Genomic DNA, 20383 nt, shown 5'->3' on the forward strand with positions numbered 1-20383 from the left:
ACAGTAGGGATAGAGAGAGACAGTAGGGATAGAGAGAGACAGTAGGGATAGAGAGAGACAGTAGGGCAAGAATAAGACAGTAGGGATAGAGGGAGACAGTAGGGATAGAGAGACAGTAGGGATAGAGAGAGACAGTAGGGATAGAGAGAGACAGTAGGGATAGAGAGAGACAGTAGGGATAGAGAGAGACAGTAGGGCAAGAAAGAGACAGTAGGGATAGAGGGAGACAGTAGGGATAGAGAGAGACAGTAGGGATAGAGAGAGACAGTAGGGATAGAGAGAGACAGTAGGGATAGAGAGAGACAGTAGGGATAGAGGGAGACAGTAGGGATAGAGAGAGACAGTAGGGCAAGAAAGAGACAGTAGGGATAGAGGGAGACAGTAGGGATAGAGAGAGACAGTAGGGATAGAGAGAGACAGTAGGGATAGAGAGAGACAGTAGGGATAGAGAGAGACAGTAGGGATAGAGAGAGACAGTAGGGATAGAGAGAGACAGTAGGGATAGAGAGAGACAGTAGGGATAGAGAGAGACAGTAGGGATAGAGAGAGACAGTAGGCAAGAAGAGAACAGTAGGGATAGAGAGAGACAGTAGGATAGAGAGAGACAGTAGGGATAGAGAGAGACAGTAGGGATAGAGAGAGACAGTAGGGATAGAGAGAGACAGTAGGGAAAGAGAGAGACAGTAGGGATAGAGAGAGACAGTAGGGATAGAGAGAGACAGTAGGGATAGAGAGAGACAGTAGGGATAGAGGGAGACAGTAGGGATAGAGGGAGACAGTAGGGATAGAGAGAGACAGTAGGGATAGAGGGAGACAGTAGGGATAGAGGGAGACAGTAGGGCAAGAAAGAGACAGTAGGGATATAGAGAGATAGTAGGGCAAGAAAGAGACAGTAGGGATAGAGAGAGACAGTAGGGCAAGAAAGAGACAGTAGGGGTAGAGAGAGACAGTAGGGATAGAGAGAGACAGTAGGGATAGAGAGAGACAGTAGGGATAGAGAGAGACAGTAGGATAGAGACAGTAGGGATAGAGGAGAGACAGTAGGGATAGAGAGAGACAGTAGGGATAGAGGGAGACAGTAGGGATAGAGAGAGACAGTAGGGATAGAGAGAGACAGTAGGGATAGAGAGAGACAGTAGTAGAGAGAGACAGTAGGGATAGAGAGAGAGACAGTAGGGCAAGAAAGAGACAGTAGGGATAGAGAGAGACAGTAGGGATAGAGAGAGACAGTAGGGATAGAGAGAGACAGTAGGGATAGAGGGGACAGTAGGATAGAGAGAGACAGTAGGGATAGAGGGAGACAGTAGGGATAGAGAGAGACAGTAGGGATAGAGGGAGACAGTAGGGATAGAGAGAGACAGTAGGGATAGAGAGAGACAGTAGGGATAGAGAGAGACAGTAGGGATAGAGAGAGACAGTAGGGCAAGAAAGAGACAGTAGGGATAGAGAGAGACAGTAGGGATAGAGAGAGACAGTAGGGATAGAGAGAGACAGTAGGGATAGAGAGAGACAGTAGGGCAAGAAAGAGACAGTAGGGATAGAGAGAGACAGTAGGGATAGAGAGAGACAGTAGGGATAGAGAGAGACAGTAGGGATAGAGGGAGACAGTAGGGATAGAGGGAGACAGTAGGGATAGAGAGAGACAGTAGGGATAGAGGGAGACAGTAGGGATAGAGGGAGACAGTAGGGCAAGAAAGAGACAGTAGGGATATAGAGAGATAGTAGGGCAAGAAAGAGACAGTAGGGATAGAGAGAGACAGTAGGGCAAGAAAGAGACAGTAGGGATAGAGAGAGACAGTAGGGCAAGAAAGAGACAGTAGGGATAGAGAGAGACAGTAGGGATAGAGGGAGACAGTAGGGATAGAGAGAGACAGTAGGGATAGAGGGAGACAGTAGGGATAGAGAGAGACAGTAGGGATAGAGAGAGACAGTAGGGATAGAGAGAGACAGTAGGGATAGAGAGAGACAGTAGGGATAGAAAGAGACAGTAGGGCAAGAAAGAGACAGTAGGGATAGAGAGAGACAGTAGGGATAGAAAGAGACAGTAGGGCAAGAAAGAGACAGTAGGGATAGAGAGAGACAGTAGGGCAAGAAAGAGACAGTAGGGATAGAGAGAGACAGTAGGGATAGAGGGAGACAGTAGGGATAGAGAGAGACAGTAGGGATAGAGGGAGACAGTAGGGATAGAAAGAGACAGTAGGGATAGAGAGAGACAGTAGGGATAGAGAGAGACAGTAGGGATAGAGAGAGACAGTAGGGATAGAGAGAGACAGTAGGGATAGAGGGAGACAGTAGGGATAGAGGGAGACAGTAGGGATAGAGGGAGACAGTAGGGATAGAGAGAGACAGTAGGGATAGAGAGAGACAGTAGGGATAGAGAGAGACAGTAGGGATAGAGGGAGACAGTAGGGATAGAGGGAGACAGTAGGGATGAGAGAGACAGTAGGGATAGAGAGAGACAGTAGGAAAGAGGGAGACAGTAGGGATAGAGAGAGACAGTAGGGCAAGAAAGAGACAGTAGGGATATAGAGAGACAGTAGGGATAGAGAGAGACAGTAGGGATAGAGAGAGACAGTAGGGATAGAGAGAGACAGTAGGGATAGAGGGAGACAGTAGGGATAGAGAGAGACAGTAGGGAAAGAAAGAGACAGTAGGGATAGAGAGAGACAGTAGGGATAGAGAGAGACAGTAGGGATAGAGAGAGACAGTAGGGATAGAGAGAGACAGTAGGGATAGAGGGAGACAGTAGGGATAGAGAGAGACAGTAGGGATAGAGGGAGACAGTAGGGATAGAGGGAGACAGTAGGGATAGAGGGAGACAGTAGGGATAGAGAGAGACAGTAGGAATAGAGGGAGACAGTAGGGATAGAGAGAGACAGTAGGGCAAGAAAGAGACAGTAGGGAAGAGAGGATAGAGGGAGACAGTAGGAGAGAGAGACAGTAGGGATAGAGAGAGACAGTAGGGCAAGAAAGAGACAGTAGGGATAGAGAGAGACAGTAGGGATAGAGAGAGACAGTAGGGATAGAGAGAGACAGTAGGGCAAGAAAGAGACAGTAGGGATAGAGAGAGACAGTAGGGATAGAGAGAGACAGTAGGGATAGAGGGAGACAGTAGGGATAGAGAGAGACAGTAGGGATAGAGAGAGACAGTAGGGATAGAGGGAGACAGTAGGGATAGAGGGAGACAGTAGGGATAGAGGGAGACAGTAGGGATAGAGAGAGACAGTAGGGATAGAGAGAGACAGTAGGGATAGAGGGAGACAGTAGGGATAGAGAGAGACAGTAGGGATAGAGAGAGACAGTAGGGATAGAGGGAGACAGTAGGGATAGAGAGAGACAGTAGGGCAAGAAAGAGACAGTAGGGATAGAGAGAGACAGTAGGGATAGAGAGAGACAGTAGGGATAGAGAGAGACAGTAGGGCAAGAAAGAGACAGTAGGGATATAGAGAGATAGTAGGGATAGAGGGAGACAGTAGGGATAGAGAGAGACAGTAGGGCAAGAAAGAGACAGTAGGGATAGAGGGAGACAGTAGGGATAGAGAGAGACAGTAGGGATAGAGGGAGACAGTAGGGATATAGAGAGATAGTAGGGCAAGAAAGAGACAGTAGGGATAGAGAGAGACAGTAGGGCAAGAAAGAGACAGTAGGGATAGAGAGAGACAGTAGGGCAAGAAAGAGACAGTAGGGATAGAGAGAGACAGTAGGATAGAGGGAGACAGTAGGATAGAGAGAGACAGTAGGGATAGAGGGAGACAGTAGGGATAGAAAAGGACAGTAGGTATAGAGAGACAGTAGGGATAGAGAGAGACAGTAGGGATAGAGAGAGACAGTAGGGATAGAGAGAGACAGTAGGGATAGAGAGAGACAGTAGGGATAGAGAGAGACAGTAGGGATAGAGGGAGACAGTAGGGATAGAGAGAGACAGTAGGGATAGAGAGAGACAGTAGGGATAGAAAGAGACAGTAGGGATAGAGAGAGACAGTAGGGATAGAGAGAGACAGTAGGGATAGAGGGAGACAGTCGGGATAGAGGAGACAGTAGGGATAGAGAGAGACAGTAGGGATAGAGAGAGACAGTAGGGATAGAGAGAGACAGTAGGAAGAGGAGACAGTAGGGATAGAGAGAGACAGTAGGGATAGAGAGAGACAGTAGGGATAGAAAGAGACAGTAGGGATAGAGAGAGACAGTAGGGATAGAGAGAGACAGTAGGGATAGAGGGAGACAGTCGGGATAGAGGGAGACAGTAGGGATAGAGAGAGACAGTAGGGATAGAGAGAGACAGTAGGATAGAGAGAGACAGTAGGGATAGAGAGAGACAGTAGGGATAGAGGGAGACAGTAGGGATAGAGAGAGACAGTAGGGATAGAGGGAGACAGTAGGGATAGAGAGAGACAGGTAGGATAGAAAGAGACAGTAGGGATAGAGAGAGACAGTAGGGATAGAGAGAGACAGTAGGGATAGAGGGAGACAGTAGGGATAGAGAAATACAGTAGGGATAGAGGAGACAGTAGGGATAGAGAGAGACAGTAGGGATAGAGGGAGACAGTAGGGATAGAGAGAGACAGTAGGGCAAGAAAGAGACAGTAGGGATATAGAGAGATAGTAGGGCAAGAAAGAGACAGTAGGGATAGAGAGAGACAGTAGGGCAAGAAAGAGACAGTAGGGATAGAGAGAGACAGTAGGGATAGAGGGAGACAGTAGGGATAGAGAGAGACAGTAGGGCAAGAAAGAGACAGTAGGGATAGAGAGAGACAGTAGGGATAGGGAGACAGTAGGGATAGAGAGAGACAGTAGGGATAGAGGTAGACAGTAGGGATAGAAAGAGACAGTAGGGATAGAGAGAGACAGTAGGGATAGAGAGAGACAGTAGGGATAGAGAGAGACAGTAGGGATAGAGGGAGACAGTAGGGATAGAGAGGAGACAGTAGGATAGAGGGAGACAGTAGGGATAAGAGAGACAGTAGGGATAGAGGGAGACAGTAGGGATAGAGAGAGACAGTAGGGCAAGAAAGAGACAGTAGGGATATAGAGAGATAGTAGGGATAGAGGGAGACAGTAGGGATAGAGAGAGACAGTAGGCGCCAAGAAAGAGACAGTAGGGATAGGGGGGAGACAGTAGGGATAGAGAGAGACAGTAGGGATAGAGGGAGACAGTAGGGATAGAGAGAGACAGTAGGGATAGAGGGAGACAGTAGGGATAGAGAGAGACAGTAGGGCAAGAAAGAGACAGTAGGGATATAGAGAGATAGTTAGGTCTCCCTCTATCCCTACTGTCTCTTTCTTGCCCTACTGTCTTCGTCTCTATCCCACTACTGGTTCTCCCTCTATCTCCACTATCTCTCTATATTCCCCTACTGGTCTCCTTCTTGCACCTACTGCGTCTCTCTCATCCTACTGTCTCTCTCTATCCCTTACTGTCTCTCTCGTAATCCCTACTGTTCTCTTTCTTGCCCTACTGTCTCTCTCTATCCCTACTGTCTCCTCTATTCCCTACTGTTCTCTCTATCCCCTGTCTCTCTCTATCCCTACTGTCTCCCCTATTCCCTACTGTTCTCTCTCATTCCCTACTGTCTCTCTCTATCCCTACTGTCTCCCTCTATCCCTACTGTCTCCCTCTATCCCTACTGTCTCCCTCTATCCCTTACTAGTCTCTCTCTATCCCTACTGTCCTCTCATCCCTACTGTCTCCCTCTATCCCTACTGTCTCTCTCTATCCCTACTGTCTCTCTCTATCCCCTACTGTCTCCTTTTCTTGCCCTACTTGTCTCTCCTATCCCTCTACTGTCTCTCTCTATTCCCTACTTGTCTCTCTCTATCCTACTGTCTCTTTCTGCCCTACTGTCTCTCTCTTATCCCTACTGTCTCTTTCTTGCCCTACTGTCTCCCTTCTATCCCTACTATCTCTCTACTATCCCCTTACTGTCTCTTTCTTGCCCTACTGTCTCTCTCATATTCCCTCTGTCTCCCTCTTATTTTCCTACTGGTCTCTCTTCTATCCCACTGTCTCCCTCTATCCCTACTGTCTCCCTCTATCCCTACTGTTCTCCCTCTATCCCTACTGTCTCTTCTATCCCTACTGTCTCCCTCTATCCCTACTGTCTCTCTCTATCCTTACTGTCTCTCTCTATCCCTACTGTCTCTCTCTATCCCTACTGTCTCTCTCTATCCCTACTGTCTCTTTCTTGCCCTACTGTCTCTCTCTATCCCTACTGTCTCCCTCTATCCCTACTGTCTCTCTCTATCCCTACTGTCTCTCTCTATCCCTACTGTCTCTCTCTATCCCTACTGTCTCTCTATATCCCTACTGTCTCTTTCTTGCCCTACTGTCTCTCTCTATCCCTACTGTCTCCCTCTATTCCTACTGTCTCTCTCTATCCCTACTGTCTCTCTCTATCCCTACTGTCTCCCTCTTCCCCTACTGTCTCCCTCTATCCCTACTGTCTCCCTCTATCCCTACTGTTCTCTCTTCTATCCCTACTGTCTCTCTCTATCCCTACTGTCTCCCTCTATCCCTACTGTCTCCCTCTATCCCTACTGTCTCCCTCTATCCCTACTGTCTCTCTCTATCCCTACTGTCTCTCTCTATCCCTACTGTCTCTCTCTATCCCTACTGTCTCTCTCTATCCCTACTGTCTCTTCTATCCCTACTGTCTCCCTCTATCCCTACTGTCTCTCTCTATCCCTACTGTCTCCCTCTATCCCTACTGTCTCTCTCTATCCCTACTGTCTCTTTCTTGCCCTACTGTCTCTCTCTATCCCTACTGTTTCTCTTTCTTGCCCTACTGTCTCTTTCTATCCCTACTGTCTCTCTCTATCCCTACTGTCTCTTCTTGCCCTACTGTCTCTTTCTATCCCTACTGTCTCTCTCTATCCCTACTGTCTCTCTCTATCCCTACTGTCTCTCTCTATCCCTACTGTCTCTCTCTATCCCTACTGTCTCCTCTATCCCTACTGTCTCTCTCTATCCCTACTGGTCTCCCTCTATCCCTACTCTGTCCTCTCTATCCCTACTGTCTCTTTCTTGCCCTACTGTCTCTCTCTATCCCTACTGTCTCTTTCTTGCCCTACTGTCTCTCTCTATCCCTACTGTCTCTTTCTTGCCCTACTATCTCTCTATATCCCTACTGTCTCTTTCCTTGCCCTACTGTCTCCCTCTATCCCTACTGTCTCCCTCTATCCCTACTGTCTCTCCTCTATCCCTACTGTCTCCCTCTATCCCTACTGTCTCCCTCTATCCCTACTGTCTCTCTCTATCCCTACTGTCTCTCTCTATCCCTACTGTCTCTTGTCTCTATCCTACTGTCTCTTTCTTGCCTACTGTTCTCTCTCTATCCACTGTCTCTCTCTATCCCTACTGTCTCTCTCTATCCCTACTGTCTCTCTCTATCCCTACTGTCTCTTTCTTGCCCTACTGTCTCTCTCTATTCCCTACTGTCTCTCTCTATCCCTACTGTCTCTCTCTATCCCTACTGTCTCTCTCTATCCCTACTGTCTCCCTCTATCCCTACTGTCTCTCTCTATCCCTACTGTCTCCCTCTATCCCTACTGTCTCTCTCTATCCCTACTGTCTCCCTCTATCCCTACTGTCTCTCTCTATCCCTACTGTCTCTCTCTATCCCTACTGTCTCTCTCTATCCCTACTGTCTCTTCTTGCCCTACTGTCTCTTCTCTATCCCTACTGTCTCTCTCTATCCCTACTGTCTCTCTCTATCCCTACTGTCTCTCTCTATCCCTACTGTCTCTCTCTATCCCTACTGTCTCCCTCTATCCCTACTGTCTCTCTCTATCCCTACTCTCCCTCTATCCCTACTGTCTCTCTCTATCCCTACTGTCTCTCTCTATCCCTACTGTCTCTCTCTATCCCTACTGTCTCTCTCTATCCCTACTGTCTCTCTCTACCCCTACTGTCTCTTTCTTGCCCTACTGTCTCTCTCTATCCCTGACTGTCTCTTTCTTGCCCTACTATCTCTTCTATATCCCTACTGTCTCTTTCTTGCCCTACTGTCTCCCTCTATCCCTACTGTTCCCTCTATCCCTACTGTCTCTCTCTATCCCTACTGTCTCCTCTATCCCTACTGTCTCCCTCTATCCCCCTTACTGTCTCTCTCTATCCCTACTGTCTCTCTCTATCCCTACTGTCTCTCTCTATCCCTACTGTCTCTTTCTTGCCCTACTGTCTCTCTCTATCCCTACTGTCTCTCTCTATCCCTACTGTCTCTCTCTATCCCTACTGTCTCTCTCTATCCCTACTGTCTCTCTCTATCCCTACTGTCTCTTTCTTGCCTACTGTCTCTCTCTATCCCTACTGTCTCTCTCTATCCCTACTGTCTCTCTCTATCCCTACTGTCTCTCTCTATCCCTACTGTCTCTCTCTATCCCTACTGTCTCCCTCTATCCCTACTGTCTCTCTCTATCCCTACTGTCTCTCTCTATCCCTACTGTCTCTCTCTATCCCTACTGTCTCTCTCTATCCCTACTGTCCCCTCTATCCCTACTGTCTCTTTCTTGCCCTACTGTCTCTCTCTATCCCTACTGTCTCCCTCTTATCCCTACTGTCTCTCTCTATCCCTACTGTCTCTCTCTATCCCTACTGTCTCTCTCTATCCCTACTGTCTCTCTCTATCCCTACTGTCTCCCTCTATCCCTACTGTCTCTTTCTTGCCCTACTGTCTCTCTCTATCCCTACTGTCTCTCTCTATCCCTACTGTCTCTCTCTATCCCTACTGTCTCTCTCTATCCCTACTGTCTCTCTATCCCTACTGTCTGCCCTCTATCCCTACTGTCTTATTCTTGCCCTACTGTCTCTCTCTATCCCACTGTCTCTCTCTATCCCTACTGTCTCTCTCTATCCCTACTGTCTCTCTCTATCCCTACTGTCTCTCTCTATCCCTACTGTCTCGTTTCTGCCCTACTGTCTCTCTCTATCCCTACTGTCTCTCTCTATCCCTACTGGTCTCTCTCTATCCCTACTGTCTCTCTCTATCCCTACTGTTCTCCTCTATCCCTACTGTCTCTCTCTATCCCTACTGTCTCCCTCTATCCCTACTGTCTCTCTCTATCCCTACTGTCTCTCTCTATCCCTACTGTCTCTCTCTATCCCTACTGTCTCCCCTCTATCCCTACTGTCTCTCTCTATCCCTACTGTCTCTCTCTATCCCTACTGTCTCTCTCTATCCCTACTGTCTCTCTCTATCCCTACTGTCTCCCTCTATCCCTACTGTCTCTTATCTGCCCTACTGTCTCTCTCTATCCCTACTGTCTCTCTCTATCCCTACTGTCTCTCTCTATCCCTACTGTCTCTCTCTATCCCTACTGTCTCTCTATCCCTACTGTCTCCCTCTATCCCTACTGTCTCTTTCTTGCCCTACTGTCTCTCTATATCCCTACTGTCTCCCTCTATCCCTACTGTCTCCCTCTATCCCTACTGTCTCCCTCTATCCCTACTGTCTCTCTCTATCCCTACTGTCTCTCTCTATCCCTACTGTCTCTTTCTTGCCCTACTGTCTCTCTCTATCCCTACTGTCTCTCTCTATCCCTACTGTCTCTCTCTATCCCTACTGTCTCCCTCTATCCCTACTGTCTCTCTCTATCCCTACTGTCTCTCTCTATCCCTACTGTCTCTCTCTATCCCTACTGTCTCTCTATCCCTACTGTCTCCCTCTATCCCTACTGTCTCTTTCTTGCCCTACTGTCTCTCTCTATCCCTACTGTCTCCCTCTATCCCTACTGGTCTTCTTCTCTATCCCTACTGTCTCTCTCTATCCCTACTGTCTCTCTCTATCCCTACTGTCTCTCTATCCCTACTGTCTCCCTCTAATCCCCTACTGTCTCTTTCTTGCCCCCCATACTGTCTCTCTCTATCCCTACTGTCTCCCTCTATCCCTACTGTCTCTCTCTATCCCTACTGTCTCTCTCTATCCCTACTGTCTCTCTATCCCTACTGTCTCTTTCTTGCCCTACTGTCTCTCTCTATCCCTACTGTCTCTCTCTATCCCTACTGTCTCTCTCTATCCCTACTGTCTCTCTCTATCCCTACTGTCTCTCTCTATCCCTACTGTCTCCCTCTATCCCTACTGTCTCTCTCTATCCCTACTGTCTCTCCTCTATCCCTACTGTCTCTCTCTATCCCTACTGTCTCTCTCTATCCCTACTGTCTCCCTCTATCCCTACTGTCTCTTTCTTGCCCTACTGTCTCTCTCTATCCCTACTGTCTCCCTCTATCCCTACTGTCTCTCTCTATCCCTACTGTCTCTCTCTATCCCTACTGTCTCTCTCTATCCCTACTGTCTCTCTCTATCCCTACTGTCTCCCTCTATCCCTACTGTCTCTTTCTTGCCCTACTGTCTCTCTCTATCCCTACTGTCTCTCTCTATCCCTACTGTCTCTCTTCTATCCCTACTGTCTCTCTCTATCCCTACTGTCTCTCTATCCCTACTGTCTCCCTCTATCCCTACTGTCTTATTCTTGCCCTACTGTCTCTCTCTATCCCTACTGTCTCTCTCTATCCCTACTGTCTCTTTCTTGCCCTACTGTCTCTCTCTATCCCTACTGTCTCTCTCTATCCCTACTGCTCTCTCTATCCCTACTGTCTCTCTCTATCCCTACTGTCTCTCTCTATCCCTACTGTCTCCCTCATTATCCCTACTGTCTCTCTCTATCCCTACTGTCTCTCTCTATCCCTACTGTCTCTCTCTATCCCTACTGTCTCTCTCTATCCCTACTGTCTCCCTCTATCCCTACTGTCTCTCTCTATCCCTACTGTCTCTCTCTATCCCTACTGTCTCTCTCTATCCCTACTGTCTCTCTCTATCCCTACTGTCTCCCTCTATCCCTACTGTCTCTTTCTTGCCCTACTGTCTCTCTCTATCCCTACTGTCTCTCTCTATCCCTACTGTCTCTCTCTATCCCTACTGTCTCTCTCTATCCCTACTGTCTCTCTATCCCTACTGTCTCCCTCTATCCCTACTGTCTCTTTCTTGCCCTACTGTCTCTCTCTATCCCTACTGTCTCCCTCTATCCCTACTGTCTCCCTCTATCCCTACTGTCTCCCTCTATCCCTACTGTCTCTCTCTATCCCTACTGTCTCTCTCTATCCCTACTGTCTCTTTCTTGCCCTACTGTCTCTCTCTATCCCTACTGTCTCTCTCTATCCCTACTGTCTCTCTCTATCCCTACTGTCTCCCTCTATCCCTACTGTCTCTCTCTATCCCTACTGTCTCTCTCTATCCCTACTGTCTCTCTCTATCCCTACTGTCTCTCTATCCCTACTGTCTCCCTCTATCCCTACTGTCTCTTTCTTGCCCTACTGTCTCTCTCTATCGCTACTGTCTCCCTCTATCCCTACTGTCTCTCTCTATCCCTACTTTCTCTCTATCCCTACTGTCTCCCTCTATCCCTACTGTCTCTTTCTTGCCCTACTGTCTCTCTCTATCCCTACTGTCTCCCTCTATCCCTACTGTCTCCCTCTATCCCTACTGTCTCCCTCTATCCCTACTGTCTCTCTCTATCCCTACTGTCTCTCTCTATCCCTACTGTCTCTTTCTTGCCCTACTGTCTCTCTCTATCCCTACTGTCTCTCTCTATCCCTACTGTCTCTCTCTATCCCTACTGTCTCCCTCTATCCCTACTGTCTCTCTCTCTATCCCTACTGTCTCTCTCTATCCCTACTGTCTCTCTCTATCCCTACTGTCTCTCTATTTCCCTACTGTCTCCCTCTATCCCTACTGTCTCTTTCTTGCCCTACTGTCTCTCTCTATCCCTACTGTCTCCCATCCCTACTGTCTCTCTCTATCCCTACTGTCTCTCTCTATCCCTACTGTCTCTCTCTATCCCTACTGTCTCCCTCTATCCCTACTGTCTCTCTCTATCCCTACTGTCTCTCTCTATCCCTACTGTCTCTCTCTATCCCTACTGTCTCTCTATCCCTACTGTCTCCCTCTATCCCTACTGTCTCTTTCTTGCCCTACTGTCTCTCTCTATCCCTACTGTCTCCCTCTATCCCTACTCTGTCTCTCTCTATCCCTACTGTCTCTCTCTATCCCTACTGTCTCTCTCTATCCCTACTGTCTCCCTCTATCCCTACTGTCTCTCTCTATCCTACTGTCTCTCTCTATCCCTACTGTCTCTCTATCCCTACTGTCTCCCTCTATCCCTACTGTCTCTCTATCCCTACTGTTCTCCTCTATCCCTACTGTCTCTCTATCCCTACTGTCTCCCTCTATCCCTACTGTCCTCTATCCCTACTGTCTCTCTCTATCCCTACTGTCTCTCTATCCCTACTGTCTCTCTATCCCTACTGTCTCCCTCTATCCCTACTGTCTCTCTTATCCCTACTGTCTCCCTCTATCCCTACTGTCTCTCTATCCCTACTGTCTCTCTATCCCTACTGTCTCTTCTCTATCCCTACTGTCTCTCTATCCCTACTGTCTTCCCTCCCTATCCCTACTGTCTCTTTCTTGCCCTACTGTCTCTCTCTATCCCTACTGTCTCCCTCTATCCTACTGTCTCCCTCTATCCCTACTGTCTCCTCTATCCCTACTGTCTCTCTCTATCCCTACTGTCTCTCTCTATCCCTACTGTCTCTTTCTTGCCCTACTGTCTTTCTCTACCCCTACTGTCTCTCTCTATCCCTACTGTCTCTCTCTATCCCTACTGTCTCCCTCTATCCCTACTGTCTCTCTCTATCCCTACTGTCTCTCTCTATCCCTACTGTCTCTCTCTATCCCTACTGTCTTCTCTATCCCTACTGTTCTCCCTCTATCCCTACTGTCTCTTTCTTGCCCTACTGTCTCTCTCTATCCTACTGTCTCCCTCTATCCCTACTGTCTCTCTCTATCCCTACTGTCTCTCTCTATCCCTACTGTCTCTCTCTATCCCTACTGTCTCTCTCTATCCCTACTGTCTCCCTCTATCCCTACTGGTCTCTCTCTATCCCTACTGTCTCTCTCTATCCCCTTACTGTGTCTCTCTCTATCCCTACTGTCTCTCTATCCCTACTGTCTCCCTCTATCCCTACTGTCTCTTCTTGCCCTACTGTCTCTCTCTATCCCTTACTGTCTCCCTCTATCCCTACTGTCTCTCTCTATCCCTACTGTCTCTCTCTATCCCTACTGTCTCCCTCTATCCTACCTGTCTCTCTCTATCCCTACTGTCTCTCTCTATCCCTACTTGTCTCTCTCTATCCCTACTGTCTCTCTATCCCTACTGTTCTCCTCTATCCCTACTGTCTCTTTCTTGCCCCTTTACTGTCTCTCTCTATCCCTACTGTCTCCCTCTATCCCTACTGTCTCTCTCATATCCCTACTGTCTCTCTCTATCCCTACTGTCTCTCTCTATCCCTACTGTCTCCTCTATCCCTACTGTCTCTTTCTTGCCCTACTGGTTTCTCTCTATCCCTACTGTCTCCCTCTATCCCTACTGTCTCTTTCTTGCCCTACTGTCTCTCTCTATCCCTACTGTCTCCCTCTATCCCTACTGTCTCCCTCTATCCCTACTGTCTCTCTCTATCCCTACTGTCTCTCTCTATCCCTACTGTCTCTCTCTAGTCCCTACTGTCTCCCTCTATCCCTACTGTCTCCCTCTATCCCTACTGTCTCCCCTCTATCCCTACTGTCTCCCTCTATCCCTACTGTCTCTCTCTATCCCTACTGTCTCTCTCTATCCCTACTGTCTCTCTCTATCCCTACTGTCTCTCTATCCCTACTGTCTCCCTCTATCCCTACTGTCTCTTTCTTGCCCTACTGTCTCTCTCTATCCCTACTGTCTCCCTCTATCCCTACTGTCTCTCTCTATCCCTACTGTCTCTCTCTATCCCTACTGTCTCTCTCTATCCCTACTGTCTCTCTCTATCCCTACTGTCTCCCTCTATCCCTACTGTCTCTCTCTATCCCTACTGTCTCTCTCTATTCCCTTACTGTCTCTCTCTATCCCTACTGTCTCTCTATCCCTACTGTCTCCCTCTATCCCTACTGCTCTTTCTTGCCCTACTGTCTCTCTCTATCCCTACTGTCTCCCTCTATCCCTACTGTCTCTCTCTATCCCTACTGTCTCTCTCTATCCCTACTGTCTCCCTCTATCCCTACTGTCTCTCTCTATCCCTACTGTCTCTCTCTATCCCTACTGTCTCTCTCTATCCCTACTGTCTCTCTATCCCTACTGTCTCCCTCTATCCCTACTGTCTCTTTCTTGCCCTACTGTCTCTCTCTATCCCTACTGTCTCCCTCTAATCCCTACTGTCTCTCTCTATCCCTACTGTCTCTCTCTATCCCTACTGTCTCTCTCTATCCCTACTGTCTCCCTCTATCCCTACTGTCTCTTTCTTGCCCTACTGTCTCTCTATCCCTACTGTCTCCCTCTTATCCCTACTGTCTCTTTCTTGCCCTACTGTCTCTCTCATTCCCTACTGTCTCCCTCTTATCCTACTGTCTCCCTCTATCCCTACTGTCTCTCTCTATCCCTACTGTCTCTCTCTATCCCTACTGTCTCCTCTATCCCTACTGTCTCCCTCTATCCCTACTTGTCTCCTTCTATCCCTACTGTCTCCCTCTATCCCTACTGTCTCCCTCTATCCCTACTGTCTCTCTCTATCCCTACTGTCTCCCTCTATCCCTACTGTCTCTCTCTATCCCTACTGTCTCTCTCTATCCCTACTGTCTCTCTCATCCCTACTGTCTCTCTCTATCCCTACTGTCTCCCTCTATCCCTACTGTCTCTCTCATCCCTACTGTCTCTCTCTATCCCTACTGTCTCTCTCTATCCCTACTGTCTCTCTATCCCTACTGTCTCCCTCTATCCCTACTGTCTCTTTCTTGCCCTACTGTCTCTCTCTATCCCTACTGTCTCCCTCTATCCCTACTGTCTCTCTCTATCCCTACTGTCTCTCTCTATCCCTACTGTCTCCCTCTATCCCTACTGTCTCTCTCTATCCCTACTGTCTCTCTCTCCCCTACTGTCTCTTCTCTATCCCTACTGTCTCTCTATCCCTACTGTTCCTCCCTCTATCCCTACTGTCTCTTTCTTGCCCCTAACTGTCTCTCTCTATCCCTACTGTCTCCCTCTATCCCTACTGTCTCTCTCTATCCCTACTGTCTCTCTCTATCCCTACTGTCTCTCTCTATCCCTACTGTCTCCCTCTATCCCTACTGTCTCTTTCTTGCCCTACTGTCTCTCTATCCCTACTGTCTCCCTCTATCCCTACTGTCTCTTTCTTGCCCTACTGTCTCTCTCTATCCCTACTGTCTCCTCTATCCCTACTGTCTCCCTCTATCCCTACTGTCTCTCTCTATCCCTACTGTCTCTCTCTATCCCTACTGTCTCTCTCTATCCCTACTGTCTCCCTCTATCCCTACTGTCTCCCTCTATCCCTACTGTCTCCCTCTATCCCTACTGTCTCCCTCTATCCCTACTGTCTCTCTCTATCCCCTACTGTCTCTCTCTATCCCTACTGTCTCTCTCTATCCCTACTGTCTCTCTATCCCTACTGTCTCCCTCTATCCCTACTGTCTCTTTCTTGCCCTACTGTCTCTCTCTATCCCTACTGTCTCCCTCTATCCCTACTGTCTCTCTCTATCCCTACTGTCTCTCTCTATCCCTACTGTCTCTCTCTATCCCTACTGTCTCTCTCTATCCCTACTGTCTCCCTCTATCCCTACTGTCTCTCTCTATCCCTACTGTCTCTCTCTATCCCTACTGTCTCTCTCTATCCCTACTGTCTCTCTATCCCTACTGTCTCCCTCTATTCCTACTGTCTCTTTCTTGCCCTACTGTCTCTCTCTATCCCTACTGTCTCCCTCTATCCCTACTGTCTCTCTCTATCCCTACTGTCTCTCTCTATCCCTACTGTCTCCCTCTATCCCTACTGTCTCTCTCTATCCCTACTGTCTCTCTCTATCCCTACTGTCTCTCTCTATCCCTACTGTCTCTCTATCCCTACTGTCTCCCTCTATCCCTACTGTCTCTTTCTTGCCCTACTGTCTCTCTCTATCCCTACTGTCTCCCTCTATCCCTACTGTCTCTCTCTATCCCTACTGTCTCTCTCTATCCCTACTGTCTCCCTCTATCCCTACTGTCTCTCTCTATCCCTACTGTCTCTCTCTATCCCTACTGTCTCTCTCTATCCCTACTGTCTCTCTATCCCTACTGTCTCCCTCTATCCCTACTGTCTCTTTCTTGCCCTACTGTCTCTCTCTATCCCTACTGTCTCCCTCTATCCCTACTGTCTCTCTCTATCCCTACTGTCTCTCTCTATCCCTACTGTCTCTCTCTACCCTACTGTCTCCCTCTATCCCTACTGTCTCTTTCTTGCCCTACTGTCTCTCTCCCTACTGTCTCCCTCTATCCCTACTGTCTCTTTCTTGCCCTACTGTCTCTCTCTATCCCTACTGTCTCCCTCTATCCCTACTGTCTCCCTCTATCCCTACTGTCTCTCTCTATCCCTACTGTCTCTCTCTATCCCTACTGTCTCTCTCTATCCCTACTGTCTCCCTCTATCCCTACTGTCTCCCTCTATCCCTACTGTCTCTCTCTATCCCTACTGTCTCTCTCTATCCCTACTGTCTCTCTCTATCCCTACTGTCTCCCTCTATCCCTACTGTCTCCCTCTATCCCTACTGTCTCTCTCTATCCCTACTGCTCTCTTATCCCTACTGTCTCCCTCTATCCCTACTGTCTCTTTCTTGCCCTACTGTCTCTCTCTATCCCTACTGTCTCCCTCTATCCCTACTGTCTCTCTCTATCCCTACTGTCTCTCTCTATCCCTACTGTCTCTCTCTATCCCTACTGTCTCCCTCTATCCCTACTGTCTCTTTCTTGCCCTACTGTCTCTCTATCCCTACTGTCTCCCTCTATCCCTACTGTCTCTTTCTTGCCCTACTGTCTCTCTCTATCCCTACTGTCTCCCTCTATCCCTACTGTCTCCCTCTATCCCTACTGTCTCTCTCTATCCCTACTGTCTCTCTCTATCCCTACTGTCTCTCTCTATCCCTACTGTCTCCCTCTATCCCTTACGTCTCTCTCTATCCCTACTGTCTCTCTCTATCCCTACTGTCTCCCTCTATCCCTACTGTCTCCCTCTATCCCTACTGTCTCCCTCTATCCCTACTGTCTCTCTCTATCCCTACTGTCTCTCTCTATCCCTACTGTCTCTCTCTATCCCTACTGTCTCCCCTTTGCCCTGCTGAACCTGCTTGTCACTGTTGCCCCATAGCAGTGGGCACAGACTGCCCAGCCCGGGGGCAATACAGTGGGGGGGGGGGAATGAATGAATACAGGGAGCCTGACAGTATCGCAGCCCAGTCCCACCCCTCCCCCTGAGCAGCGGCAGGAGGGGGGGGGGGGGCAGGGGGGGGGCAGATCCCACCTCTCAGTCTGGGCAAATCCCTCCGTTATTATAGTGCTGGTAGCGCTGCTGCCGACCCCACTCACCCGGCGATCCCCCTGCCCAGCGCAGCCCTGTCAGAGCCAGCAGTCCCTCCTGCCCCAACCTGCAAGGGGGTGAGTAGGGCACATAAACTTACCCCAGTGCTGCAGTATTGCCCTGTGGGGCTGTGAGGGGATGGTACCCCTGTGTCCTGCTTCACCTAGAGATCTTTGCCCCCCAGCACCCACTATCTGTCCCGGGCACCCCCAGCACCCACTATCTGTCCCAGGCACCCCCTGCACCCACTATCTGTCCCAGGCACCCCCAGCACCCACTATCTGTCCCAGGCACCCCCTGCACCCACTATCTGTCCCAGGCACCCCCTGCACCCACTATCTGTACCAGGCACCCCCTGCACCAAGATACAACTCCCTGCAGCCCTGACGTCACTACAAGATACAACTCCCTGCAGCCCTGACGTCACTACAAGATACAACTCCCTGCAGCCCTGACGTCACTACAAGATACAACTCCCTGCAGCCCTGACGTCACTACAAGATACAACTCCCTGCAGCCCTGACGTCACTACAAGATACAACTCCCTGCAGCCCTGACGTCACTACAAGATACAACTCCCTGCAGCCCTGACGTCACTACAAGATACAACTCCCTGCAGGGACAGCAGTGATTCCCAGTAAAGGGCAAGTCTGCCTGCAGATACAGAGAGGATCTCCGGCTGGAACATGGGTTGTGGCCCCGGGATGCCCGGGGGGGCCCTGTGGCCCCTGTTGCTGTGTGTGAGTTGGCTCCATTGGCTCCATGCCGGGGCAGATATGTACAGCTCTATGGCGAGTATCCAGCAGGCTGTGGGCATGGAGGGGGCCCTCCTGCAGCACCTGGGGCAGTACCTCCAGCAGGAAACCCAACGGCTCAGCGACCTGAGAAGGTACAGTCATTACAGGGTTAAGTTTAACTCCCCCCCCCCCGCTCTAATACAGAGGGTAATTTCAGGGGCAATTACATTATAGGGGAGTATGAAAGATACATTAATGCCCCCCCCCCCCCCCCCCCCCCCCCCAGATACAGTCAGTCAATCTAATTGTATAGAAAGTTGCAGGGAATCCCAACTCCCGGCTCCTGGTTAGTGAGTCCCAGCGGCAGCAGCTCCATGTACAGGCGGGTAATCCAACCGTAAAGGGGAGGCTCATGGGTCCTTCATTGGTTTCTCTCACCCAACTGTCAGAAGTCACATCCCCTGGTCACATTCCCTGGTCCGACTGTCACTCTCAGTATCTCATAGTGCGACTGTCACTCTCCCTCTCTCCCTCAGTATCTCATAGTGTGACTGTAACTCTCCCTCTCTCCCTCAGTATCTCATAGTGCGACTGTAACTCTCCCTCTCTCCCTCAGTATCTCATAGTGCGACTGTAACTCTCCCTCTCTCCCTCAGTATCTTATAATCTGACTGTAACTCTCCCTCTCTCCCTCAGTATCTCATAGTGCGACTGTAACTCTCCCTCTCTCCCTCAGTATCTCATAGTGCGACTGTAACTCTCCCTCTCTCCCTCAGTATCTCATAGTGCGACTGTAACTCTCCCTCTCTCCCTCAGTATCTCATAGTCCGACTGTAACTCTCCCTCTCTCCCTCAGTATCTCATAGTCTGACTGTAACTCTCCCTCTCTCCCTCAGTATCTCATATGCGACTGTAACTCTCCCTCTCTCCCTCAGTATCTCATAGTGCGACTGTCACTCTCCCTCTCTCCCTCAGTATCTCATAGGGCGACTGTAACTCTCCCTCTCTCCCTCAGTATCTCATAGGGCGACTGTAACTCTCCCTCTCTCCCTCAGTATCTCATAGTCCGACTGTAACGGGCTCCCTCTCTCCCTCAGTATCTCATAGTCTGACTGTAACTCTCCCTCTCTCCCTCAGTATCTCATAGTGCGACTGTAACTCTCACTCTCTCCCTCAGTATCTCATAGTCCGACTGTAACTCTCCCTCTCTCCCTCAGTATCTCATAGTGTGACTGTAACTCTCCCTCTCTCCCTCAGTATCTCATAGTGCGACTGTAACTCTCCCTCTCTCCCTCAGTATCTCAAAGTCCGACTGTAACTCTCCCTCTCTCCCTCAGTATCTCATAGTCGACTGTAACTCTCACTCTCTCCCTCAGTATTTCATAGTCCGACTGTCACTCTCCCTCTCTCCCTCAGTATTCTTATAATCTGACTGTAACTCTCCCTCTCTCCCTCAGTATCTCATAGTGCGACTGTAACTCTCACTCTCTCCCTCAGTATTCATAGTCCGACAGTAACTCTGCCCTCTCTCCCTCAGTATCTCATAGTCCGACTGTAACTCTCACTCTCTCCCTCAGTATCTCATAGTCCGACTGTCACTCTCCCTCTCTCCCTCAGTATCTCATAGTCTGACTGTAACTCTCCCTCTCTCCCTCAGTATCTTATAATCTGACTGTAACTCTCCCTCTCTCCCTCAGTATCTCATAGTGCGACTGTAACTCTCACTCTCTCCCTCAGTATCTCATAGTCCGACAGTAACTCTCCCTCTCTCCCTCAGTATCTCATAGTCCGACTGTAACTCTCACTCTCTCCCTCAGTATCTCATAGTGCGACTGTAACTCTCCCTCTCTCCCTCAGTATCTTATAATCTGACTGTAACTCTCCCTCTCTCCCTCAGTATCTTATAATCTGACTGTAACTCTCCCTCTCTCCCTCAGTATCTCATAGTGCGACTGTCACTCTCCCTCTCTCCCTCAGTATCTCATAGTGCGACTGTAACTCTCCCTCTCTCCCTCAGTATCTCATAGTGCGACTGTAACTCTCCCTCTCCCTCAGTATTTTATAATCTGACTGTAACTCTCCCTCTCTCCCTCAGTATCTCATAGTGCGACTGTAACTCTCCCTCTCTCCCTCAGTATCTCATAGTGCGACTGTAACTCTCCCTCTCTCCCTCAGTATCTCATAGTGCGACTGTAACTCTCCCTCTCTCCCTCAGTATCTCATAGTCCGACTG

At 49.2% G+C, this 20383-nt stretch overlaps 1 protein-coding gene and 1 pseudogene across 1 annotated transcript in view; one reads left to right on the forward strand and one right to left on the reverse strand.

The window, feature by feature from the left end:
* Nucleotides 1-20383, reverse strand: part of LOC116406442 — a 954163-nt pseudogene that overhangs the window by 326317 nt on the left and 607463 nt on the right.
* The window catches only part of p4ha3 (prolyl 4-hydroxylase subunit alpha 3), a 39872-nt gene continuing 37412 nt past the window's right edge, over nt 17924-20383 (forward strand). Inside the window, exon 1 of the mRNA XM_031896283.1 lies at nt 17924-18302. Coding sequence (XP_031752143.1) covers nt 18100-18302 — 203 coding nt within the window. The 5' untranslated portion in view covers nt 17924-18099. The remainder of the gene's footprint in view (nt 18303-20383) is intronic.

Source organism: Xenopus tropicalis, chromosome 2 (genome assembly GCF_000004195.4).
Source record: "Xenopus tropicalis strain Nigerian chromosome 2, UCB_Xtro_10.0, whole genome shotgun sequence".
NCBI lineage: Eukaryota > Metazoa > Chordata > Amphibia > Anura > Pipidae > Xenopus > Xenopus tropicalis.